The sequence below is a fragment of the Indicator indicator genome, chromosome 11, assembly GCF_027791375.1.
Source record: "Indicator indicator isolate 239-I01 chromosome 11, UM_Iind_1.1, whole genome shotgun sequence".
Lineage (NCBI taxonomy): Eukaryota > Metazoa > Chordata > Aves > Piciformes > Indicatoridae > Indicator > Indicator indicator.
The window spans coordinates 5720787-5742360 of record NC_072020.1 but is presented as its reverse complement, the minus strand read 5'-3'; the positions used below and the strand labels follow the sequence as shown (position 1 = coordinate 5742360).

Sequence of the window (21574 nt, the reverse complement as noted above, 5' to 3'; positions counted from 1 at the left end):
AATGGGGTGAAAGAGCTTTGCCTGCAATAGAAGTGTAAAAGGGCTGTGAAAAGAAAGAGCAAAGAAAGCACTTTAGGCCTGCTAGGAAACAGATTTAATTTAGTGTTAGAACCCAGACACTGTCTGCAGGGTGTTCTGCCAGCTCCTGCTCCAGTATCAGAATTACAAGTGAAGGTGCATTGCTTCAAGCTAGGATCAAGGCTTTGAATCCCTCCAGCATTCCTTGGAGAGTGTCACTGAGTAGAACCTTGGCTCAGGTTCTCAGTCCCTGGAGCTGGCATTCTGCTGCCCCTAGATCTTTGCAGTTAGGTGCTTGGCCTGGTCAAGCAGCTCCCACCTGGCAATGGTGGACAGATGCACTTCGTCCGGCCCGTCCGCCAGCCGCAGTGTCCGCAGGTAGGCAAACCTGTACCACAAGAGTTGGGTTAGGGGCAGCTTGGGCATCTGTCTGCAAGGAGGCACAGAAGCTACTGCAGCGAAAGCTGAGAAGCATGGGCTGGAAACACAGGCACCTTCTCCTGAGTGAACTGTAGAAAAGAATAGTCCTTGCTGCTGCTAACAATTCTTGTGGCTCCAGGGCCAGGCCTCTGCTTTGTAAGGGTCAACCAAGGCAATTGCATTGCAATTGAGTTATTAAAGCAGTTGCTTGGAGGTGTGTGTACCTTCCATCTGGGACAGCTGGGAAATAACAGCTGCTGTCAGAAACTCTCCTCAACAGGCATGCTCACACTAGAGCTCACTCTGCCTTTACTCACATGAAAGCCAGAGGGGAATCCTGGGAAACGCCAGCTGCACCATACACTTGGATTGCAGTGTCAATCACCTTGACCACAGCTCGAGGAACAACCACTTTGGTCATGGCTACCTGCAGTTGGAAGAGAACTTGTATTAGAAGGAGCAGTTTCCTAAGCAAGTGCACACATTTATCTGGCAGCTCACAATCTTGCAGTACACCGCTTCCTCAGGCTAAGGTAAAGTGTTTCCAGTCTCCTGCCACTCAAAAGCTCACCTTAAGGCTATTTTTAACATGAAGTTATGCTCCATGGGCAGCAGGATGAACTTTGGCAAGATGGTTTAGCTTATCTGAACCAGGTGAATGCACAGGTACTGTATCCACCGAATCCCAGCCTAAAGCTCAAACAGAAGTTACCTCTTTCCTTGCTTTCCTGTTGCCCAAGGCATCGATCTTGCTGGCTGTGTGCAGGGTGAGCAGTCGAGCCTGGTTGATGCTGAGGCGGCATTCAGCAATCCAGTGAGCAATCACCTCCTGTAGCAGCCCAAGGCAACAAGCAGTCAGTGAATGACTCCTGCTGTTTTTGGGACCATCTGCCCTAAGAACCATGGCCCAGCTCTTCCCCCTCTGTGTGTTCAGCCCCTGGAAGACTCTTATGCAAATTAAAGCTACTCTAGCAGCAGTTAAAAGAAGAAAACCTTTGACTGGCAGAAATCCTGAAGCAAGAGCAGTTCTCTCCCTGGCAAGAAAGAGGGCAGAGGGGAAAAAATACCCCCACATTCTGGCAGGGTTTCATTTCCTGGTCAGGACTCCTCATCCTTTTCCTGAAGCCCTTCAAATCCTGCTTTTTATTGCCTGCTGCCCAGACTCAAACACTCTCTCTCACAGGCACCAGCAGCTGCCAGAGTGTGGAAGAGAGGAGCAATCAGTTCTGTTTAGCTCAAACTCCTGCTGGTGCTGTGTTAGTCACCCAGGCAGGCAGCTGCAGGGTGGTGCCTGCTGCAGCTTCCTGCTCCCAGTGATGATCAAAGAGTAACTGCCCTGCTCCACATGGAGTTACAGCCTTGGCTGCCTTCTGTTCCCTCTGGCTCTGTGCTAACAGACTTTCATAACCCTTTCCCAACCCTAATTCGGTTTCTTCTTTCTGTTGCCTTGTTCCCAAATTGCTGGACCAGCCTCACATGTCACAGACACACTCCTAGATGCTGGTGGTCCCTAGAAAAAAGGACCTTTTTGTTATGCCAGAATGCATGCTCTCATAAAACATTTCCATTCTAGAGCAATGTGAGATATCCAGCATGGCCTTTGCTTTGATCAATTATTTGTATTTACTTATGAGAGAAGTCCAATTTTAGTCAAATTTAGACTCTTCAGTGTCTCCAGTAATCATAAGCAGAGATGTGCAGGAGACAAATCTGAAAACCAAAAGTGGTGAATTCAGGCTGTAAGCAGAGAAGCATGAGATGCATGCCTAAAAAGCTGCCTGTCCAAACTGACCAGTGAGAGAAAAAAGCCCCGGTGCAAAACCTGTATCAAATCCAGCAAAGGAGCAGGAAGCACTGCAAGGAAAGAACCTCAGATCCCAGAGGTTCCAGTGACAGAGGGCAGCCTCACACTGATTGTCCCCTTGCCACCCAAGGCTGGGGCACAGCTCTACCAGTGCCCATTGCCATAGCACCAGGGTGCTGCCTGGGCTAACTGGGCACTGGCTGGAGCAGCAGAAGCCAGGGCAGTGCTCACATGCTGGTACAGCTTCTTGCCAAACGTCTGTCTCTGCGCTGCACGCTGGCACAGGAGCTGCAGGGCGACTTCAGCTGCACCGAGGGACCTCATGCAGTGGTGGATCCGGCCGGGCCCAAGCCTACCTTGGGCTATCTCAAACCCTCTGCCCTCACCTGGTTGGAAAGACAAACAGGCACGTGCAGACTTTATGCTTCCTCCTTGACAGGACTTGTGGCTCCAAGCAGAAGTGGCATCATGGCAAAGAGCCAGGAGCAAGCTTCTCACAAGTTTGTCCTGCAGAGCTAGTGCTTATCTACTCCAAGCAGATCTCTCCTGCCACGCTGTTTGGTAATAACACTGCAGCACAAAACACACTGAGAGGGTTTCAGAGAGGGTTTGATTTACTTAGGTGTCATCAATTTTACATTGAAAGATAGATCTATTTCTGAACTTTGGTATAAGAATCTAGGGAAGACTTTCAGGGGTCCAGGCCCAAAAGAGAAATCTTTCAGGGAATGAAAACAGCAGAGAGGAAATAGAAGCAATCAGGATTTGTAGTAAGTGAGAGGAACAAAGATCTCCTTGCAGAAGGCCACAGTTCTGGCCTGCTCATTCTTTCATTAATAATTCTCAGTTCTGTTCACTTTGCAAGCACCCACACTTGGGTGGCCATGGACTACAGGAGAAGGCTATGAGAACATGAACCACCACCTCCTAAAGCTTGGTTCCCTGCTGCATGCACTCCAGAGGAATGAAATGGAACTCACCCAGGATGATGCTGGAGACAGGCACACGCACGTCACAGAAGTGTATCTCGAAGTGTCCTCCATGGATCTCATCTACAGGGACAGAAACCTCAGTTCTTGACCCTTTCTCTGTCCATGCAGTTTGGTGATGCATTTCATGCAGAATCTCTCTAGCACTACTGCAGCTTGACACAGCTGACAAACACATGAGAAATGCTGTCACCTACCCAGGTAGCCAAACACTGAGAGGGGTCTGATCAGCCTCACCCCTGGCGTGTCCATGGGAACAATAATCATGCTGTGCTGCTTGTACCTGATCAAGGCAAAAAGACCAAGTCTGGATTAGCTTGGAGCCTCCTTTCTGTCCCCTCCCTCCACTTTTCTGTCCTTACTCTAGTACTTGCATAAATCCAACACTGAGATTCACCTCCACTGACTGCAGCCCTGACTGCCTTGTGCACTGTGGCACATGAGCTTCAGCATTCCTTCAGTCCCAGCATGGTTTGGGTCAGAAGGGACCTCCAAAGGCCTAAATCTGCTCTTCTCTAATTCCAAACCATTGACTCTCATCCTCTCACTACAGGCCTTTGCAAACAGTCCCTCTGCAGCCTGCTTGTACCCCCTTCATGTATTGGAAGGCTGCTATTAGGTCTGCCTGGAGCCTTCTTTTCTCCAGGCTGAACACCTCCAGCTCCCTCAGCCTGTCCTCATAGCAGAGCTGCTCCAGCCCCCGATCATTTTTTGTGGCCCTCCTCTGGACTCTCTCCATCAGGTCCAGGTTCCTGTGCTGAGGGCTCCAGAGCTGGATGCAGGACTGCAGGTGAGGTCTCAGTAGGGCAGAGCAGAACAAAGTGACAGAGCCTCCTCTCTCCATCTGCTGCCTCACTGAATCACCAGTCAGCAAGCAAAAATGGACCACTGGCATCTCAAGCACCACGATCAAAAAAAAAAACCTACTTCTGTACCACCCAGTCCATTTCCCCTCCCACCCCTTTCCTTCTTGTTCTCTAAATATGTTTATCATCACCGTGTTGGCTTGCCTACAGCTTAGGACAAACATCCCCATGCTTACATTCCTTCAGAATCTTGAAGGTCAGCTATTAGTCAGGCTGACCTGAAGGTGACACCCCAGGTCCCCAGGGTCAGTCTCCAGTACAGTATCACACAATCCTCTCATGACCTCCTGTTAGCTTCCAAAAGCTCAGGAGATGCCACTGTCTGCAGAGATGCTGGACAAACTTTCCTGTGTGCTGTAAGCAAGTTACTGTTTACTTCTCAATGGAACATAAGATATCTTCCTAGTGGAATGTGGGCTAAAATCCAACCTGGAGATAAATGCTCCAGTTCTTTTGCCTTACTAGCTGTGTGCCTTCAGTGGGACCAGTCAGGAAGCATCGCATTCACCACTTGCACAAGTTTCATTTGGGAACGAGCCAGAGAAGGGCAGTCTTCCATCTACTGATTCGAGATGTGCAGTGTTCTCTGCTCTCACAGCTGCACATCACAAACAGCTTTCTAGGCCTACAGGCAACTTTGGGATCAACTCAGTAGGTAACTGCAGGTCTCTGGCTTGTCACTTGGACTCACTCTGCTCAGGGCAGCTCTGGGGTTATTTGCATTGAAGCAAGCAACTCCTCTTGGTAATGGTTTATATGCTACACCTGTGAAACTGTGAACCAGGATAGCTGTAGGTTGAGCAGCTGATGAAGACTAAAACGAGCCTGACCAAGCTAAAAGGTAGCCAACCCTGCAGCTGATCACACAGATGCACAGACTAGAGCAGTGCCATGGAGAGGGGGAAGCACACAGATGTGAGCTGGTGACAGTGAAGAGGCCAGGAGGCCTCAGCATCAGAGCTGGCAGCACAAGAGCAGCTTGGGCAGCAAAAGACAGGCACAGGTTTAAAACTCCCCTGTAATTCACCACAGCTGATCAAGGCAACAATGTCAGGGAGCAGTGAGTCCTCCAGGAAACGAGCTTCAGTAACTCTTTGGATGTCCCAGAAATCCTTACCTGGATGCTGAGGAGTTTGTGGTTCTGCCCATTACAATGGCAACTTTGCAATTTGGGTTGCCAGCACCTTAAAAACGTCACAAAAAGGAAGAGTTTTCAATATAAAAACCTCAATGTAGAATCAAATCAAGTGTCACACACACAAATCCTGCTCCCTCCCTTCTGTGCTGCAGCAGAGGCAGTAACCTCCCTGTTTATACCTTGAGTAATTAGACAAACAAAACATTTATTGCTTAACACCTAAGGGGAGGGGAACAAAGAACAGCCAAACACCCAAGCTCTGCAGGATCCAGCTCCACCACCTATTCCAGTGAAAAAAGAACAAGAGAGGATTTGAAATGGAACCTAATGATTTCTGTTCCCATCACAACTAAGCAAATAGCACGATACAAAAAGACTCCCCTCAGGGTAAGATGTTGTTTCAAAACTAAAGCTCCATAAGCTACAAAGACCGGAGGACCTGGGTGGGGATCTAATGCTGGTCACATCTACACTAATTATGCACATCAGAGTTCAAAGGTTAACCCTGATGATTTTGCTGCTCTTTTATTAACTTCTCTGCAATAAAAGGTTTTTTTTCTGCTTTATGCAAATTATTTTAGTTCACACCTCAGGGGAATATCTGAGTTGAAACCATCACCTGAAAACAATCTGCTAGGACTTCATCATTAACAACGTTTGAGACCCTTCTCTGACCTGTACTACCCGGTTTGCTTTGAGGTCAGAAACACAGAGGACTTCAGCTGGCAGGCATTATCACAAGGCTTTGGAGGCTCTGCTCCAGACAGTGCCTGGCTTTGACCTGAACTACTTCCTCCTCAGAGGAGCCACTGCAATGCCAGGAAACAGGAGATTGACTTTTTACTGATACCCACTGCCTGATTTGAGTGCTCTATACTCCCCGCTTTGGGAGAATCCATTGCTTTCAAGCAGGGTTATATTTGTGGTTCAGTGCTAAAAAGCTAAAATACAGGAGTGAAAAGCTGGGGTAAGCAGAACAAATCAACCTGGTTAAAAAAAGTAGATCTGAAACAGTTGGTTTCTATGGACAAGTGCCACAAGTGGGTGACCAACCCCCACAATAACACAAGGTACACTGCAGTGTGCTACCTTGCTAGAGAGATGCTGGACTCTGCAGGGGTAATTTGACTCCTTTCCACAGAAGGTAAAGAATTGCACAAGTGCTATTTTCTAAGCTACTCTTATCTTGAAGAGAGTTTTACAACAAAAGATATTTTGCCTTTCTGGAATCTCTGCTAAAACTTCAGCAAACAATCCTCAAGCCACACCCCTGGCTTCACAGGGCAGCAAATTTCTCCATACTGTAAAAAATAAAATAAAAAAAAAAAGTCAGAGGCAGCTTTCAGGTTGAACTTTGTGAGGAGTTCACTGAGAGCTCACCACTTGGTTGGATACTCTAAATCATGTGTACAAGTCTCTGGAAGGCAAATCAATACCTCTATCTTACATATGCTCTGAACACAGCCACGGCAGATTCCTGACCTTTACACACTTCAGAGTCTCCAGTCCTGCAAACTTAGACCCAATTTTATGCAACTTTGACCCATAAATACCAGGAAGCAGTTGTGGTCCAATGCAAGACTCAGACTCCATTGCTTTGAAAGCAATGCAGAGTGCCTGGATGTGAACTGCCTGCCTACAGCACCTCCCAGGCACTAGCAACACAACTGTCTTCTCTGCAGCAACAGATATTTCCCTGGGAGCTTTTTCAGTTCTACCTTAATTATTCCATCTTGTGGGGAGCATATTGAGACAAAGCCTGCTTAGAACTGAGAGATTCAATTATTTTAAAGAGATACAGCTCAGGTCCCTCAGCAATGATACAAGTTAGGAGAAGCAGATGTGCTGGAAGCAACCCACATGTCCTACCTGCCTCTGTGAAGAACACCAGGGAAGGGCTGTGATGACTCAGGATGGAAACTTTGTAGAATCAGTTACACTTTTCTTCCTCATTCTGAATGGAAATGAAGCTACTGTAATATTCTTAGCTGCCCATTTTGAAAAACCTTGCCTTTCATATACTCCAGAACAGCTGAAGCACAGAGAGATAGCTAAACTAGCTGCAGCAGGTCCATCAATCCAGGCAGCATGCCAGAAAGCAAAACCTCTCTCTGTTGTTTGGCTTCAGTACTGCATTTACTGAAACTCATTAGACTGCTACAGGCCATAGGATAAATCAGTCAAAATAAAAGCTCTGGAGGACTGTGGAAGGTGCTCTTGCACAAGAGAGCAATTTGAAGCTGTAGAGATTGCAGAAAGTTAAGTAGGATCCAGCCATTTTATGACTTCCTAGCACAGTTAAGTCCATGCCTCAGTGCAGAAATCCTAAAGCCTGCATGCAAGCTGCACGACTCCACCTTCCCTTTCCTGCAGAAGTTCGACTCTTGGTCACGCAAGTGGAAGAAACACTATGGATGGAACTGCATTTCTCTGTACTTGTACAGTATCTACCTGGACTGCAGTTTCTGTAGAAACATTACCAAACTCTGAATTGATTAGGAGTCTGCTAGCACTCAGGTCCCCAAGAACTCTCCCACAGGGTGCAGAACTACTCTGGTTGACAATTTACCACCTGCTCCCACATCTTCTCTGTCACCCTCCTGGTCTGGTTCAGTTTCACATACTGAAAGGGCAAACTCCCCCAGCTCACGAAAAGCAAACTCATCCTTCTGTGGCATCCCCTGGAAAGTTGCTTAAGAAGGGGATGTAAGGATCCTGTAAAACCTGATATAGGCAGATGCCAAAAGCGCAGCAGTGGCCCAGGGAGAGAATACAGCCAACTGCCCCAGGCAGGCATCCCCCTCTTCTCATCTTTTAAAAGTGTGATTTGATAGAAGCCTTTTGACAATGCAAAAAAACATTTGAACTTTCAGGAATAAACCAGCCAACACCACAGTGAAAAAGGAAAAGTCCTGACCTTCCAAACTCACTCACACTCTGGTTGGAAGTTGGGGTGAGTGTAGGAAGTCTGTTCAACATGAGAAGAGTTTCCATGAAAGCAGGAATTTTATTTATTTTTAACTGGCATGTCAAAATGAAAGTGCAACTGACTTCCAGAGGAGGGTGTGGTGCTTGAAGACAAAATGTAAAGTGTCAGACTAGTTCCAATCATTTCACTGAAGCGCATCCCAGCTGCAGAACCAGCTACTCATCTGCTGACAAAAGGTTAGTTTGGTTTTCGTATTTACTGCTCTGCATGTTGAGTGTGATACATAGTTAAGCTGGCTTTAGTGAGGCATCATTGCACTAAGGCACATGCTCATTTTCACTCTTCAAATTAGACTTGTTCAGGAGCAGCACAGAATACTACTTAATTCTGTTTAAGCTGGGCATAGTAACTTCATTCAACGTTTGTCCAATCCCTTCCAAGTTTAACCACACAGAAACAGTGAAGGTGCATCTAAAGGGAAGGCTGAATAGCTGTGCAAGGGAACCTGCCAGGCTGCCTGCTAACAGATCTAGGAACATACTTCCTAGCAAGCAGCACTTGAGGAGGAGCTGAGGTTCTGAGCTGGTTGGGTAGCTGTGGGCAGTTCTTTGTCATTATACCCTATGTCTCCAGCTGCAGGGTGCAGAGCACCCACAGCAATCCTGTAAGCAGTTCCATGTGGGCATGGCTCACTCTGTGGGACAGAGATGAAACGGAGCCTGTCCCAGCACTGCTCAGTGACTGACTCCCAGGCACTGGGTCTGTTCTGCTTTATATAATGGGCATGTACAAGCATGCCCAAGAAACAACGTGGACAGGAAAGGCAAGTATGAAAAGGTTTGTTACACAGAAAAGGGAGAACTATCAGTTGTTGTATTCCAGACACTGGTTCTGTCAAGAACTCAAATCAGTCAGAAGCATATCAGGCAGTGGAGCACAGTGCTCGGCACAGCCAAACTCCTTTGTGAGATACAGGCTTCGGAAGTCTGCGCTCAAATGTTTCTTGCTTTGCTTTCAAGCAGCTTTGCCAGTGATCCAATTTGATTAAGCATTCCCAGATGGATTCTGTAACAAGTACTTTAGACTACAACCAAATCTTTTCAGTGGAGTTGTTAATTTTCTTTTAATCTTGGCCAGAGTAAGCTCTCCTGGCAGCTGTTTCCTTCTACCAAAACCACCCCAAACCGAACAAGATACATTTGCTGCTGCTGTCTGAGCCTCTCCCCAGCTGCAAAAGATTGGCTCTGCTGAAAAGATCCTACTAGCAGGCTGAAGGGCAGAGAGCAGATATCCCTTGCCAAAGTAACAGACAGAGTTACTGTAGTTTTCCCTTCTGCACGCATCCTTTAGGCTACAGTGACACATCACAAGACCAAAATTTTAAACACAGATTACTTCTATTTTAACAGAAAGTGTTTTGAAACTTTACTAAAATAATCCAAAGTCATTAAGAATGAAGTCAAACCAGTTAGTTTGTAACACACTTTAAAAAAATGTAGATAGATTCACAAATAGCAAAAATAGAAATGATTAATTTTTCCCTATTTGGTTGGTTTGCATTGCTGAATATGAGCTCAAACAGTAACATTTTTTCCTAGTAGACAGAATACATGAAAAAAAAGTTAAGAAATACTGTTTCTAATAAAGGTTTGGCAGCTCATCATTTAAACCCTTGTCTGAAACCCAGAAACCGTGTTTGGAGTTTTTTCCAGACTGAAAAAGCCAAACTGTAGCTGTGGGGCAGAGTATCAGATAATAACCTGCTGGCAGTAGCACTGGCCTCACATTCTGAAACACTGCAGATGCTGACCAAGGATGAGGTGCTTTTTGTTCTCAGCTACTTTCTGCTACTGCTGTTCAGAAATCCTCATGCCATTTATTCCAAGGAAACAGAGTTCTGCAGGACTGTAGTGTGTTTAAGCAAGTTAGTGAACACAGTTCCAGGAGAAGAAAATACTGCAGGACAAGAACACTCAAACTACCACCCTAAACTGGCAGTGAGAACACAGTAGAGTGTTTACAGAGTAAATCTGTCAGGAGACAGCATTTGAAGAAAGAGCTGAGCTTCTGAGCTGTTTGGGTAGTTGTGGACAGAACTGTGGGCAGTTCTTTGTCATAACACCCTGAGCAGCCTGCAGCTGTAGGGTGGAGAGCACCCACAGCAATCCTGTAAAGCAGTTCCACATGAGCATGGCTCAGTGTGTGGGATGAAGACTAAACTGAGCCTGTTCCAGCACTGCTAAGAGACTCCAACACTGTGCTTTGTGTAATGGGCATATGCAGGTGTGCCTGGGAAACAAGCACAGCCTCCCTCTGGTACACTCACATTCCGTATTTGCCAGAATTCATGGCAGCAAGCAAGTCCCATTGCTCACCTGTTAGCATTCCCTACCCATTCATGACAGCATTTGCACCCCTTAGCTTTGTGGGGGCAGCTGCCATGTAAAGCCTGTAAAGGTGCAGACTAATTCATTTTTTAATGGGATACTGTCAAACACAACTGAGTCTGCAGCTGAGGAGCTCTCATTGCTTCAGCTGCTGAATGTGGAAACCTGTGAGATGCACTGCAGTCAGCCTGCAATCTCCTGCATTCCAGCTGAACCTCTTCCACTCTGCACTGCACACAGCAAGACTTTGAGGTGCTCCTCCTGCCTCCATCACTGCCTAACTCGGATTATTTACAAATGAATCTTCAATATCCAACTTCTTCAAACTTGAGGAGTACAAGCAGCCTTGAGAAAGGGGGTTGTTTTCACAGGTATTTTAAGAGTTAATAACAGTATTATTTCTTTGGTGCTCCCTTCTCCCTTTTTTTTTTTTTCTCCTTGCCTTGTAGCTTCACCATGGGTTGGGATACAAATAACTCAAGTGATTACTGGATTGAGGATGAGGAGGATCTCAACTCTCTTATAGACTACAATGCATATGAGCTCCTCTGTGAAAAAAGTGATGTGAGGAATTTCAGTAAGTTATTTCCGCCAGTGTTCTATGCATTGGCTTTCACCCTTGGAGTGGCTGGGAATTCCCTGGTGGTGGCAATTTATGCCTACTGCAAGAAAGCCAAGAGCAAGACAGATGTGTACATCATGCAGCTGGCCATTGCTGACCTGCTCCTACTCTTCACACTGCCCTTCTGGGCTGTCAACGCAGTGTGGGGCTGGGAGCTTGGGAACTCCATGTGCAAGCTCACTTCCTCTCTGTACACCACGAATTTCAGCTCCAGCATGCTGTTCCTTGCCTGTATCAGTGTGGACAGATATAGGGCCACTGCTCAACCCCAGGGTCAGAGAAGAGCTGGCAAGCACTGCAGTGTCACCTGCCTCTGTGTCTGGCTGTCTGCCATCCTCCTCAGTATCCCTGAACTGGTATTTAATCAAGTCAAGAAGCACAATGACAGGAATGAATGCCTTCCTGTATTTCCCATGAATATGGAAACACTCTTAAAAGCAACTATTCAAATCCTGGAAATCACCCTGGAATTTCTGCTTCCCTTCCTGGTCATGCTGATCTGCTACTCAGCAACTGCTCGAGTGCTCTTCAGGTCTGCCAGTGCCAAGCAATGCAGACCCTTCCTGGTCCTGCTGGCAGTTGTGGCTGCTTTCGTTGTCACCCAGCTGCCTTACAACGTGGTGAAGTTCTGGCAAGCCATAGACATGATCTACATGCTGATCACTGACTGTGATGCAAGCAAAACTGTAGACATTGCACTCCAGGTCACCAAGAGCATAGCTCTGTTCCACACCTGCCTGAACCCCCTTCTCTATGCCTTCCTGGGTACCTCTTTCAAAATGCATATTATGAAAATTGCAAAAAATTATGGATACTGGAGAAGACAACAACAGAATGGAAGGCTTGAAGAAGATTCTGTGAATTATGAAGACCACACTGAAGAAACCACCAGTTTCACTATATAGACTCTCCATTACTTTCGTTATATTATATAGCCATGGGAATTATTTACTGATCCTGGGGGGGATTGCTTCAGCAGCTTTTTCTCTTTAAGAAAACTTTCAGACATGTTTCTGAAACTGCAGACACACCAATACACTACAATGCTCTTCAAAGTGGAAGATGAGGTAAAAACTAAATACTGAAACTTCTAGAAACAACTAGGTATTTGCTTAAAAAAAATCCCACAGAACCCAAACACCTAAAAACTCCCAAGATTTAAGTTTAAAAATACCACAGTATTAGGCAATTAAATAACTGTGTGACAAACAATCTGTGTCTGGACATCTCATGAAGACTAAAAAATAAACCATCTGCAATAAAACACCAGTACAGGCACTTTTGTACCTAAAGTTAACAAGTTTTGTGTTTCTCCAACTGTTTTGTCAAACTTCAGAGCGTTTCCCTAACAAATCAGTTCCAATTTTTCCTTCAGCTATCAATTCCATAGACATCCTTGAAGCCTACAATGAGGTATAAGTTCATGGCTGAGAACTAGGGGCGGCGGGGTGGGTGGGAATCCATTCTCTTCCACATGTGTACAGCAACAATGTCCTCCACAAAACCCAGTAACTGCTTCCCTGTAACCACCAAAATGACCTTTCCTGCTCACCCTAAACTTCAAAAGGCCCAGTGCCTTCTGGAGCACATTCTAGATGTCTAAATGCCAGAGTTGCGCTGTCCGAGCGTTAGTAGAAATGTAAAGAATTAAGTAAGTCTTCAGATACAAGCCTGGAATTCCTAGTCAGAATTTGCAAAGTGAATTGAACACAGCAGTAACTGGAGCTGCTAAAATATATGGAGATACAAGAAAAATCAAAGAATACAATAGCTGAGTTCAGCTCTTTCCATTATTTGCATTCTACTGCCTTTACTCAGGAAGATTCAATTTTCCATCTCAGAAATGGAACAAACATTTTGGGTTTATGAGCTCTCTGAAAGAGTTTTAAAGACTTCACCATTCTTATTTAGGATTTCCATACTTACCACTGCTCCACCACTTCTTGCCATTGATCACATAACTGTCTCCATCTCGCTCAATGCTGCATTGCATATTGGTAGCATCACTTGAAGCCACATCCGGCTCTGTGTCAAAAAACCCAACACAAATACTGAAACCACTGGATTAAGTACACAGGTAGTGCCACCCCCACAAGTACTGGAACCTAAATACACTCCACTGACATTGCACACAAATAGAATATTGAGATAAGACATGAAGCAAGTACACAATGTTTTGCATGGTACTTCCAGGTTTTGTCTTGAAACCTCCACCTACAACACACTGCAAAACCACACAGCTTTAATCACAACAATCATACTTGTGTCCAGTTCTATGTTCTGAAGAATCCCATTACAAAAAAAAGTGCAAGTTCTATGGTAAACCTGTTGTTTGGTACAACACAATGTATTTTGCTGGTACTGAAAATAAATAGAAAGCAAATATTAATTAGTGTAACTCTCAGGGAAGAGCAGCAAGGGTGCTTCACTTTCTGTTCACTCTGTACATTCTGCATTTGCCACAGGAAACTTTTGACAGCTGCACTCTTATTGTTCTTCTGGAGAACGAATTACCTGTCATGCAGAAGCAAGAACTAATCTTCCCTTCTAGGAGAGGCTCCAGCCACTTCTTCTTTTGCTCTTCAGTGCCATACATGTGCAGGACCTCCATGTTTCCTGTGTCTGTAAGAGATCAGCAGCATCTTGACTTCAAGCCAGACAACTCGTAAGGCTTAAGATGCCCAACTCCTAAATGGTCTCAGTGTTGCAGTTACAAGACAGCCAACCTGGTGCATGACAGTTGAAAACCTCAGGAGCAAAGAAGCACTTCCCAGTCTCCTCAGCTATTAGCGCATAGTCAAGCTGGCTGAGACCACTGACATCTGGGAGAAAAAGGTTCCACAGACCTTCTGCTTTGGCCATTTCCTGGTGAAAGCATCAGAGAGAAATATTGGCAAAGCCTCTTAGGGAAAAAAAAGATCATTGCATTCTGCTTTGCTGCCTTTTCTTCCTTCCTAACACCCCATCTACCATACCTGATGCCTTTCCAAGTCTTTGCCAAAGGTCAGACACACCCCTTACAACTCACTTTTGCTTTTCTCCTCTGTTGTATCCCTCACCCCCTTTTGCACACTTCCTCCTTCCTTTCCTTTCACCATGTCTTTCCATGCAGAGTAACTCCTCAGCAGACCAGGCCAAATGCTCTTACAGTGTCAGTGCCTTTTTACTAGAGTGTTATGAATATTTACTGTCCCATACCTTCAGTCTCTCAAGCAGAGGTGGTTTCTTCCATTTTTCCTCTACATTTCCATGTCCAGCATAGTATTCTATTATTTCCTTAGAGAAACAAGCAAACACATGCTGTTGAAACTAAGAACACATGTAACACACACAAGCAATAGTGTGTTGTCTTCTCCCACCTTACACCCTAATAAACTCAGAAATCAGACAGGTTTTTACTATGTAGTTGGCTGCATTATAAAATTAAACATGCAATTGGAAATCCAACTGCAAGCTATTCATTTTGCAAGACTTTAAATGCATCATGGAGATGACCCCAATCAGTACCTTATTCATGCAGGGAAATGATTTGGGGGTAGTCTAAAGTATGTCATGATGATGGTAGAAGGCCAAAGTTTTCTGATGACAGGAGTAACCATTCGTAAATAGATTTACAGAAGCTTTTACCTTCTCAGCTGGATATATGTGCTGCTTCATGAACTGCTTGACTTTCAGCAACGTTTCCTGGCCTTTACTGCTTTGATGGAACAGCTCTCCAGAAGTGCTGTGATGTGTGCTGCTGAAAGATGACCTAGAGAAGAACATTCAAGGCGGTAACAAGACCAGGTTCTCCCTCATAATAATGTAAGCTGCCTCATCAAGGCATTTAAATACGAGAAGACATTGTAAAAGTTTTGGTTTACCTTTGACCCTTAATTTAGACCATTCTTACCTTTTTGAGAGCTCTAAACCTCTCTTTGCCAAAGGCTCCACAACTTTAGCAAATGCATGACTATTCTCTGCAGAAGCATTTCCAATGAGGTATCTAGCATATACACCCTAAAAACCAAGAGAAAGGCATCTGTGGTATAATTATGGACTTAAAGTTGTGTCTTTAGGGGATTGGCGAATTCATCAGTCATGAAAGTAACACATTCTTAAAACAAAAATAGCACCTGAGTTTTACTGGGATATGTTAACGTTGGGTTTGGTCTATTACTGATAAAATGGAGATGTTTCACACAAAGGAGCAAATAGAAACAAAGCAAAAAAAAGCACCTACACACTCCAGCAAAATCAAAATAAAGGCAAAGAGAAAAAAAGGGGTAAAAAAAGAAAAACAAACCAAAGCACCCTGCAAAACAAAACACACAGAAGATTAGCCCACATTTTGTAAGCTGCTCTCATGCAGCAACTCATTAAAACACAATCGAGCCCTGCAGTGGCTGAATATCTATTAAAGAGTTCCTTCTACTAACAATGACTCAAGGAAGCTTATTTTTTTCTTATAATCACATCTCAAGACTGACCTCCAATGTTCATAATGCACAGCTTTTGTCATGTGTACCAACAGCATCTTAGCTGTTCTGCTGTCTGCTGTCATGAGAGTGCAGAAACTGAAGAGACCTTCGATTCTCAGTAATGCCAGATTTAAACTAGCCAGGGAGCACAAAAAAGGGCATGATAAAATTGCCTGCATAGTGGAAAATAAGCAAGACCACATTCTCTTTGGTTTTAGCCTGCTGCCCTAAGCAGCTGGCTGTAACACAACGTGCTTAATGTGGCAAGAGTTCTTGGGCAGTTGTCAGCCATAAGAATCCAAGGTATTGCTTCTGCAGGAACCAGCTGAAGTGGAATAGTCCCAGGTACTTTTTAAACTGTTGTTCAGATTTTGAACAAATATTCCCAACTACAAATGCTCTTCACAAAAAGGTGATATCTCAGCAAACATGAGAGTGTTACCTGAGATATTGCTGCCAACTTAAAGTAAGACAAAGCAAGGAAAAAATTGATGTTGGGTAAGGCAGTGCTGATACCCCGGCAACGGCAGTACACAAAAACCAGCTCGTCAAATGAGGGAATGTCTACAAAAGACAACAGAATATTTTACAGTACTCAGCATTTGCTGTATTCTTTCCACTTCATGAAATACTCCATTTACATCATAAACCCCATGATTTATTACGGGTACACCAAAACGAAATAGGAGCTGTCTGAATTCCAAATAACCACAACACTTCCCACTGCTCCTCACCTTCACTCCAGTCGGGAAATGAACTTCACCATGGGGTGGGCACTCTTGGTTGTGGTATTTTTTAGGGTTTGGGGTTTTTTTGTTTTGCTTTGGGTTTGTTGGGGTTTTTTGTTGTTGTTGGGTGGGGGTTTTGTTGTTTGGTTTTTTTTCATTTACATTTCCATTTTCTTCCATTATCTCCAAGAAAGGCTCAACAGCCCTTACAGAAGCTACATACTGTAGCTAAGCCACAGCTCATTCAAACAGGGCTGCCTTAGCAGCCCCTACCAGTGAAGATAACCGTGGAAAAGTTCTTTTCAAGTGTAAAATGATGTACTTATTAATTTTATTATTGCTCATACAGGTAACATAACGAATAGAAATTAAGCTTGGAATTCAACAGAAAGATTACAGTTTCGTACCTATGGTGCCTTTGAAACCCAATAAAGTTCCTTGACCCAGGTCCCTAATAGCTGGAGGCCAGAAGTGGAAGAGAGTGGCATAGGCCAAATCTGCTAGTGGATGGCCAGTAGTTGAAAGCTCCCAGTCCAGAACTGCCAAGACACGAGCCTTAAATAGAAATAAAAGCTGGAATGATGGCATACAAATTCCTTCCACCCACAAATGCACAACCCACTTGGTATCCAACAGCTTTATTTAGTTACTGTGTTTCAAAACACAGGCTGTACCCATCCTCAAAGGCAGCTCCTCTTGGTGCTATGTCAGGATTTGCAACGAAGTAACGTTTCACTTAGTGGTAGAAAACCATGCACTTTCCCAATCAAAATCTGATTTAAATTTTACATTTGAGTTGCTCTTCCTGTCAGAAGCTTCTAAACTCTTCTAGTCAAAGATGGTTGAATTAAAATACTCTAAAGAGCAGTAGTATTGCAGTTGGAGCTTTGTTTCCAGTACCTAACACCGTATAGAGAGTGCAGAGAAAAGTTCTCTGCTGTTCCTTTCAAAGATGCATCATGTACTACAACACCCCCATAAATACACCATCACATGGCAGGAGTACCAAAAATAAAAAACCCCCAAAAAGCAGAACCAAAATGCACTAAACATGCACAGGGGTTTCAACTACCTCTGTTGGATGGAAGATGATGTTATCTATTCTGAAGTCCCCATGAATCAGTTTTTCTTCATTATCATCAAATGGCAAGTTGTTTGCCAGCCATTCAGCCAGATTGTTCATGGCAGGAATGTCTGTCTGAGCAGCTGCCTCATACTGTCTTCTCCATGTTGATACCTAAAGAAATACAAACACTTCAGTGGGTTTTCCAGCTGATTCACAAGGTTTTCAAGAGCACAAAATTCTGAAGCACAAAGCTTCCAGGCTTTGAGTATTACCACGTTACCAAGAAATTCAGTCAAGTCCAGAACCTTTGCATTTGCAAATGTGAGATCAAAAGATGCAAAGACTACCTCTGTTTTCTATTTCAATCCTATTTACAAAATCTAATACTCTAAAAGCAAAATATTACAATTCCCCAAGTACAGCATTGCAGAATGAGTGCAGCAGTAACTCTGTACTGCACACATAACTGAAGCGAAGGTGTTTTGGTTACTTGTAAAAGTCATTAACAATCCAGATTGCAAATCAAATAAATCCTCAAAGATGCAATGAAATAAAGAATTTTTTGAAGAGCTGTACCTGTCTCCTGCAGTATCCTGGTCCTCTACCATATCCTTGGAGACCCAGAGACTGTACATCAAAGGAATGCAGCAAGGCCAAAGTTTCTATCATTGCAATGTACAAAGCTGAGCGCTCTGCTGTGCCCACTTCAGGCATTGACAAGTCTCGGAAGATGCGACCCTGTAAATGTCACAAATCAGGTGTTTGGTGGGATGCAGGCACCAGATGAAGAGAAGAAAAGCTAAACATGTCAGGAACAAAAGCAAATACAGTGAGCCAGTGCTCCCTGTGGAATCAAAACTTCCTTCTTCATTTACTTTATTTCTTGCCCAGGACAGGTGAAGGATTCAGAGTAATCTCAGCTCACCATGTATCTTTGGAAGGTAAATAAAACAACAGATGTATCCAGCAGATGAAAGCCTGAGTTAGAGCACACAACCCAGACTTTCTGAAGCCTAGAAGTACCAAAAATATCAAACAGCAATGAAGAAAAAAAAATTAAAAATATATGTTTATTCAACATAATAAACGTGTGACTGTTTTCCAAGTTACAAAAAGTGCACTGATGTCCACCTCAGAACAGACATTACACATTCACAACCCTAGAAATGGGAAAATGAGAAGCCTTGCTATTGATATAAAGGAATCACTCTGTTCTTGTCAAAACCAGGAAAACATTTCCAAATTCAGTGTAATTCTTTATAGCTTTTACATTTTCTTACTCTTGATTCATGTTTTTTGTAGGAAGGTTGACTTAATCTCCAGGAACTGGCCCACAAAGTCTTACATCTCTAATTGCCCAATGAAAGTGATGATATGGTAGGAGGCAAAGAAAGGGAAGAGGCCTGAATTCAAACATGATACAGCAGCATTTGAATCTCCAAAACCTAACAGAAACACTATCAACCTGGCTACACCACCCTCAGAGTAACAGACCACAGACAGAGCTATGCCATATGTCTTTTCTGAAATGAGTGCTTGAGCTAGAACCTTGGTTTTCCAGAGAAGGTACTTAGTAAATACAGGATAAGCTCTAACAGAAAGGTTTTCAACAATAAAAAAGCAGCTTGTAGTAGGGAGAAGAAAGAATCTCTCCTGCTGGAGCACCAACCTGCACATGCTGCATGACATAAAACTCTGTTCCAATAACAGAGGCATCACTGCAGTACAACAGTGGCTCAGGCACAGGAAACCCAGCTGCAAACAAGGCTTTCTGCACACGATACTCCCTGTCGACCTGAAGAGAACACAGAAACCTAGGCTGAGTGAACAGACCCCAAACATACACAAGTACAACAGATGACAATGTACCCTCTTGCATGTTTAATTATCTATATAGCACAGAAAACTGGAAATGATCCAGCAACTCACTGCATTTCTGGCCATTTTCACCAGCATGCTGCACCATAATGTGCAGGTTTTAGCCACCTGCAACATAAAGAGGCTGGAGCTCAATGGAGAATGTTACTCACCTTGTGAGCTCTAGGTAGAAGGGGGCCATGGGGCTTCTTCCTGAGCACATAAGCCCGCCCACCCTTCTGAAGGTAAAAGGTTGGATTTGATTGCCCTGAGCTACAAAGAGAAAAATTACAATTACTTATTAAATTAAAAATTACAATTACTTATTAAATTCAAATCCTTGCAACTTCGAACAGAAATGATGTAGAAGTTACTGTGAGTTGGCCTGAACAAAGTGGCAAAGGACAACAGAAAGTGTTAAGAGCTGGTTGGTCTGGGTTTGTCTTTTTTTAAATACAGGATGCAAGTGATACAAAACTGGAAGCTAGAGGTTCTATTCTTATAGAATATACTTCTATTTTTTTTTTTTAAAGAAGTCTTCTTTCACTGTAGTGAGGTCACAGATACTCAGCTTGTTCTCCTGAACAAGCTCTGAAAGGGAAATATCATCTACCTCTCTTCCCTAAAGAGGCATCATTCATGTTCTCAAATGATGCAGTAGTTGCAAACTTTAAACCCATCTAGTTTGGAGGAAATGAAACAGAGCAGAATTCACAGTATCCCATAACTGTGTTTGTCTTTAAGCAGAGAAAACTCCAAATAACTGATGAATTCTAGTACCTAGTCCCACTGTAACCTAGCCTGAACATCACAGGCATTGGCTATGCTTAAGGGACTGCCTGTAGTAATGTTAAAGCTTTAAAGAACGAATGATACAGTGCAAGGAATCAGAGAAACTGGACATTTCAATCACATACATGCATAAAATAGGACAACCTAGTTAAACCTGTTCATCATTGCCCAGTCAAGCTCATCAACCCACTTTCCTCAAGGCTCAGTGTTACTTACATGCCTTCCTCTCCTCATTCTGGATCATTCTGACTTGGTCCAATAAAAAATTAGACAACTATCAGAAAATCGAAGTCAAGTAAACTTTTGCCCTCATGCTCCCCACAACACTTCCATTTCCCCTGACGCAGCTGGGGCATAGTCTGTAATAGTTTAACAAATGAACCGTACAAACACTCTGCCTGGCACAACAGAGCTGAAGCCTTGAAGCACAACTGCATGACAAGTAGCAGAAGCATAAATATTGGCAATATTTTAGCAGATTTTACTAGTACCTCCTCAGTTGATGCAGACATGGGATCAGAGTGCAGCTAAGGGTTCAATGGATGGAAAATTGTTCTGCTGCAGATAGCTGCAGCTAGAGCAGTTGATGTCATGACTACAAAGGAAGGATTCCTTGTTTTTAGAGTGACTGCTAATCGCTCACTCCCTGTTTAAAGTCACAGAGCCACATTGCTGATCAGCTGGTGCAAACAAATGAGATGTTCTGTGCAGCACAACAGCTTTGGAGCCTGGGTGTAGCTCCTCACTGCCCAGTGTGTTGCTCTCGGGGCAATCGTGGGAATCACAGCACAGTGTCACATTGCTCTCACAGACTTGCTTGTGTGGCAATACCCTACAGACTTTTAAAAGGGTTACTTTAGCCATATGCGTGTTTCTGAATGTTATTTGCTATGCAATTGAAGACCAACCAGATAAATTGAGCTTTATGAGCAGGCAATGAAAACTACTGTGGCATACTCCAACAAAGTGCACCACAGAGGACCAGACGTATGTCCGAGCACGGCCTGAAGTCCACCCAGCAGAGGCCTGGGGACAGACAAGCGCAGACGCGGGGTCTGCCCGGGCCACAGGTCACCTTCACCGCCACCGTGAACTTTGACTTCTCCAGCTGCTCCCTCGATGGCTCCTGCCTGCCATCAGGGATAAAGGACCCTAAGTTCGGTCATGATTCCCACCGGGCAGCCAGAAAAGCCGCGGCTCCGCTCCTCACCCCACGCAGGCACTCTTCGGGCCCTCGCTGAGGGTCTGCGCCTCAGGCCGCCCCACAAGCGAGGGCCCAGGCAACAGCCGCTATGGAAGCCGCCGCTCGCCCCTCAAAGCGGTGTCGAAGCAGGTGAGCAGCCCACCCTTTACCTGTACTGCCTGACAACCAGGGTCCCCGCGGGCTGCGGAGGGAAGCCGGGCAGCCGGCTGCACAGGTACCGCTCCAAGCTCCCCTGGTCGAAGCGGTGCTGCGACCGCACCTCGCTAGTGCCCGGTTCGGCCGACATCTCGCTCA

The 21574-nt window shown here is 44.6% G+C and overlaps 2 protein-coding genes across 2 annotated transcripts; one reads left to right on the top strand and one right to left on the bottom strand.

The window, feature by feature from the left end:
* Window positions 1-90: 90 nt before the first annotated feature.
* On the bottom strand, window positions 91-21566 carry ACAD11 (acyl-CoA dehydrogenase family member 11). The gene is made up of 20 exons (XM_054384970.1): window positions 21430-21566; window positions 19458-19557; window positions 19097-19222; window positions 18004-18165; window positions 17434-17598; window positions 16769-16916; window positions 16076-16197; window positions 15066-15172; window positions 14801-14924; window positions 14372-14449; window positions 13900-14038; window positions 13688-13795; window positions 13100-13198; window positions 5215-5281; window positions 3429-3514; window positions 3223-3294; window positions 2474-2628; window positions 1151-1267; window positions 756-865; window positions 91-406 (listed from the first exon to the last, which is right to left on the bottom strand). Exons 1-20 carry the CDS (start codon window positions 21564-21566, stop codon window positions 292-294), a joined length of 2337 nt encoding a protein of 778 aa, XP_054240945.1. The 3' UTR covers window positions 91-291.
* Window positions 8213-12078, top strand: ACKR4 (atypical chemokine receptor 4). The gene is made up of 3 exons (XM_054385188.1): window positions 8213-8221; window positions 8333-8400; window positions 11001-12078. Exons 1-3 carry the CDS (start codon window positions 8213-8215, stop codon window positions 12076-12078), a joined length of 1155 nt encoding a protein of 384 aa, XP_054241163.1.
* Window positions 21567-21574: the final 8 nt, after the last annotated feature.

Excerpts from the sequence above, each read along its gene's own strand:
- ACKR4 (XM_054385188.1), top strand. Across the intron at positions 8,401-11,000 it reads TACTCATCTGCTGACAAAAG|CTTCACCATGGGTTGGGATA; the intron begins GTTAGTTTGGTT and ends CTTGCCTTGTAG.
- ACAD11 (XM_054384970.1), bottom strand. The coding sequence starts at position 21,566 with ATGTCGGCCGAACCGGGCACTAGCGAGGTGCGGTCGCAGCACCGCTTC. Across the intron at positions 17,599-18,003 it reads CAGGATACTGCAGGAGACAG|GTATCAACATGGAGAAGACA; the intron begins GTACAGCTCTTC and ends GTATTTCTTTAG. Across the intron at positions 407-755 it reads GATTCCCCTCTGGCTTTCAT|GTTTGCCTACCTGCGGACAC; the intron begins GTGAGTAAAGGC and ends CTTGTGGTACAG.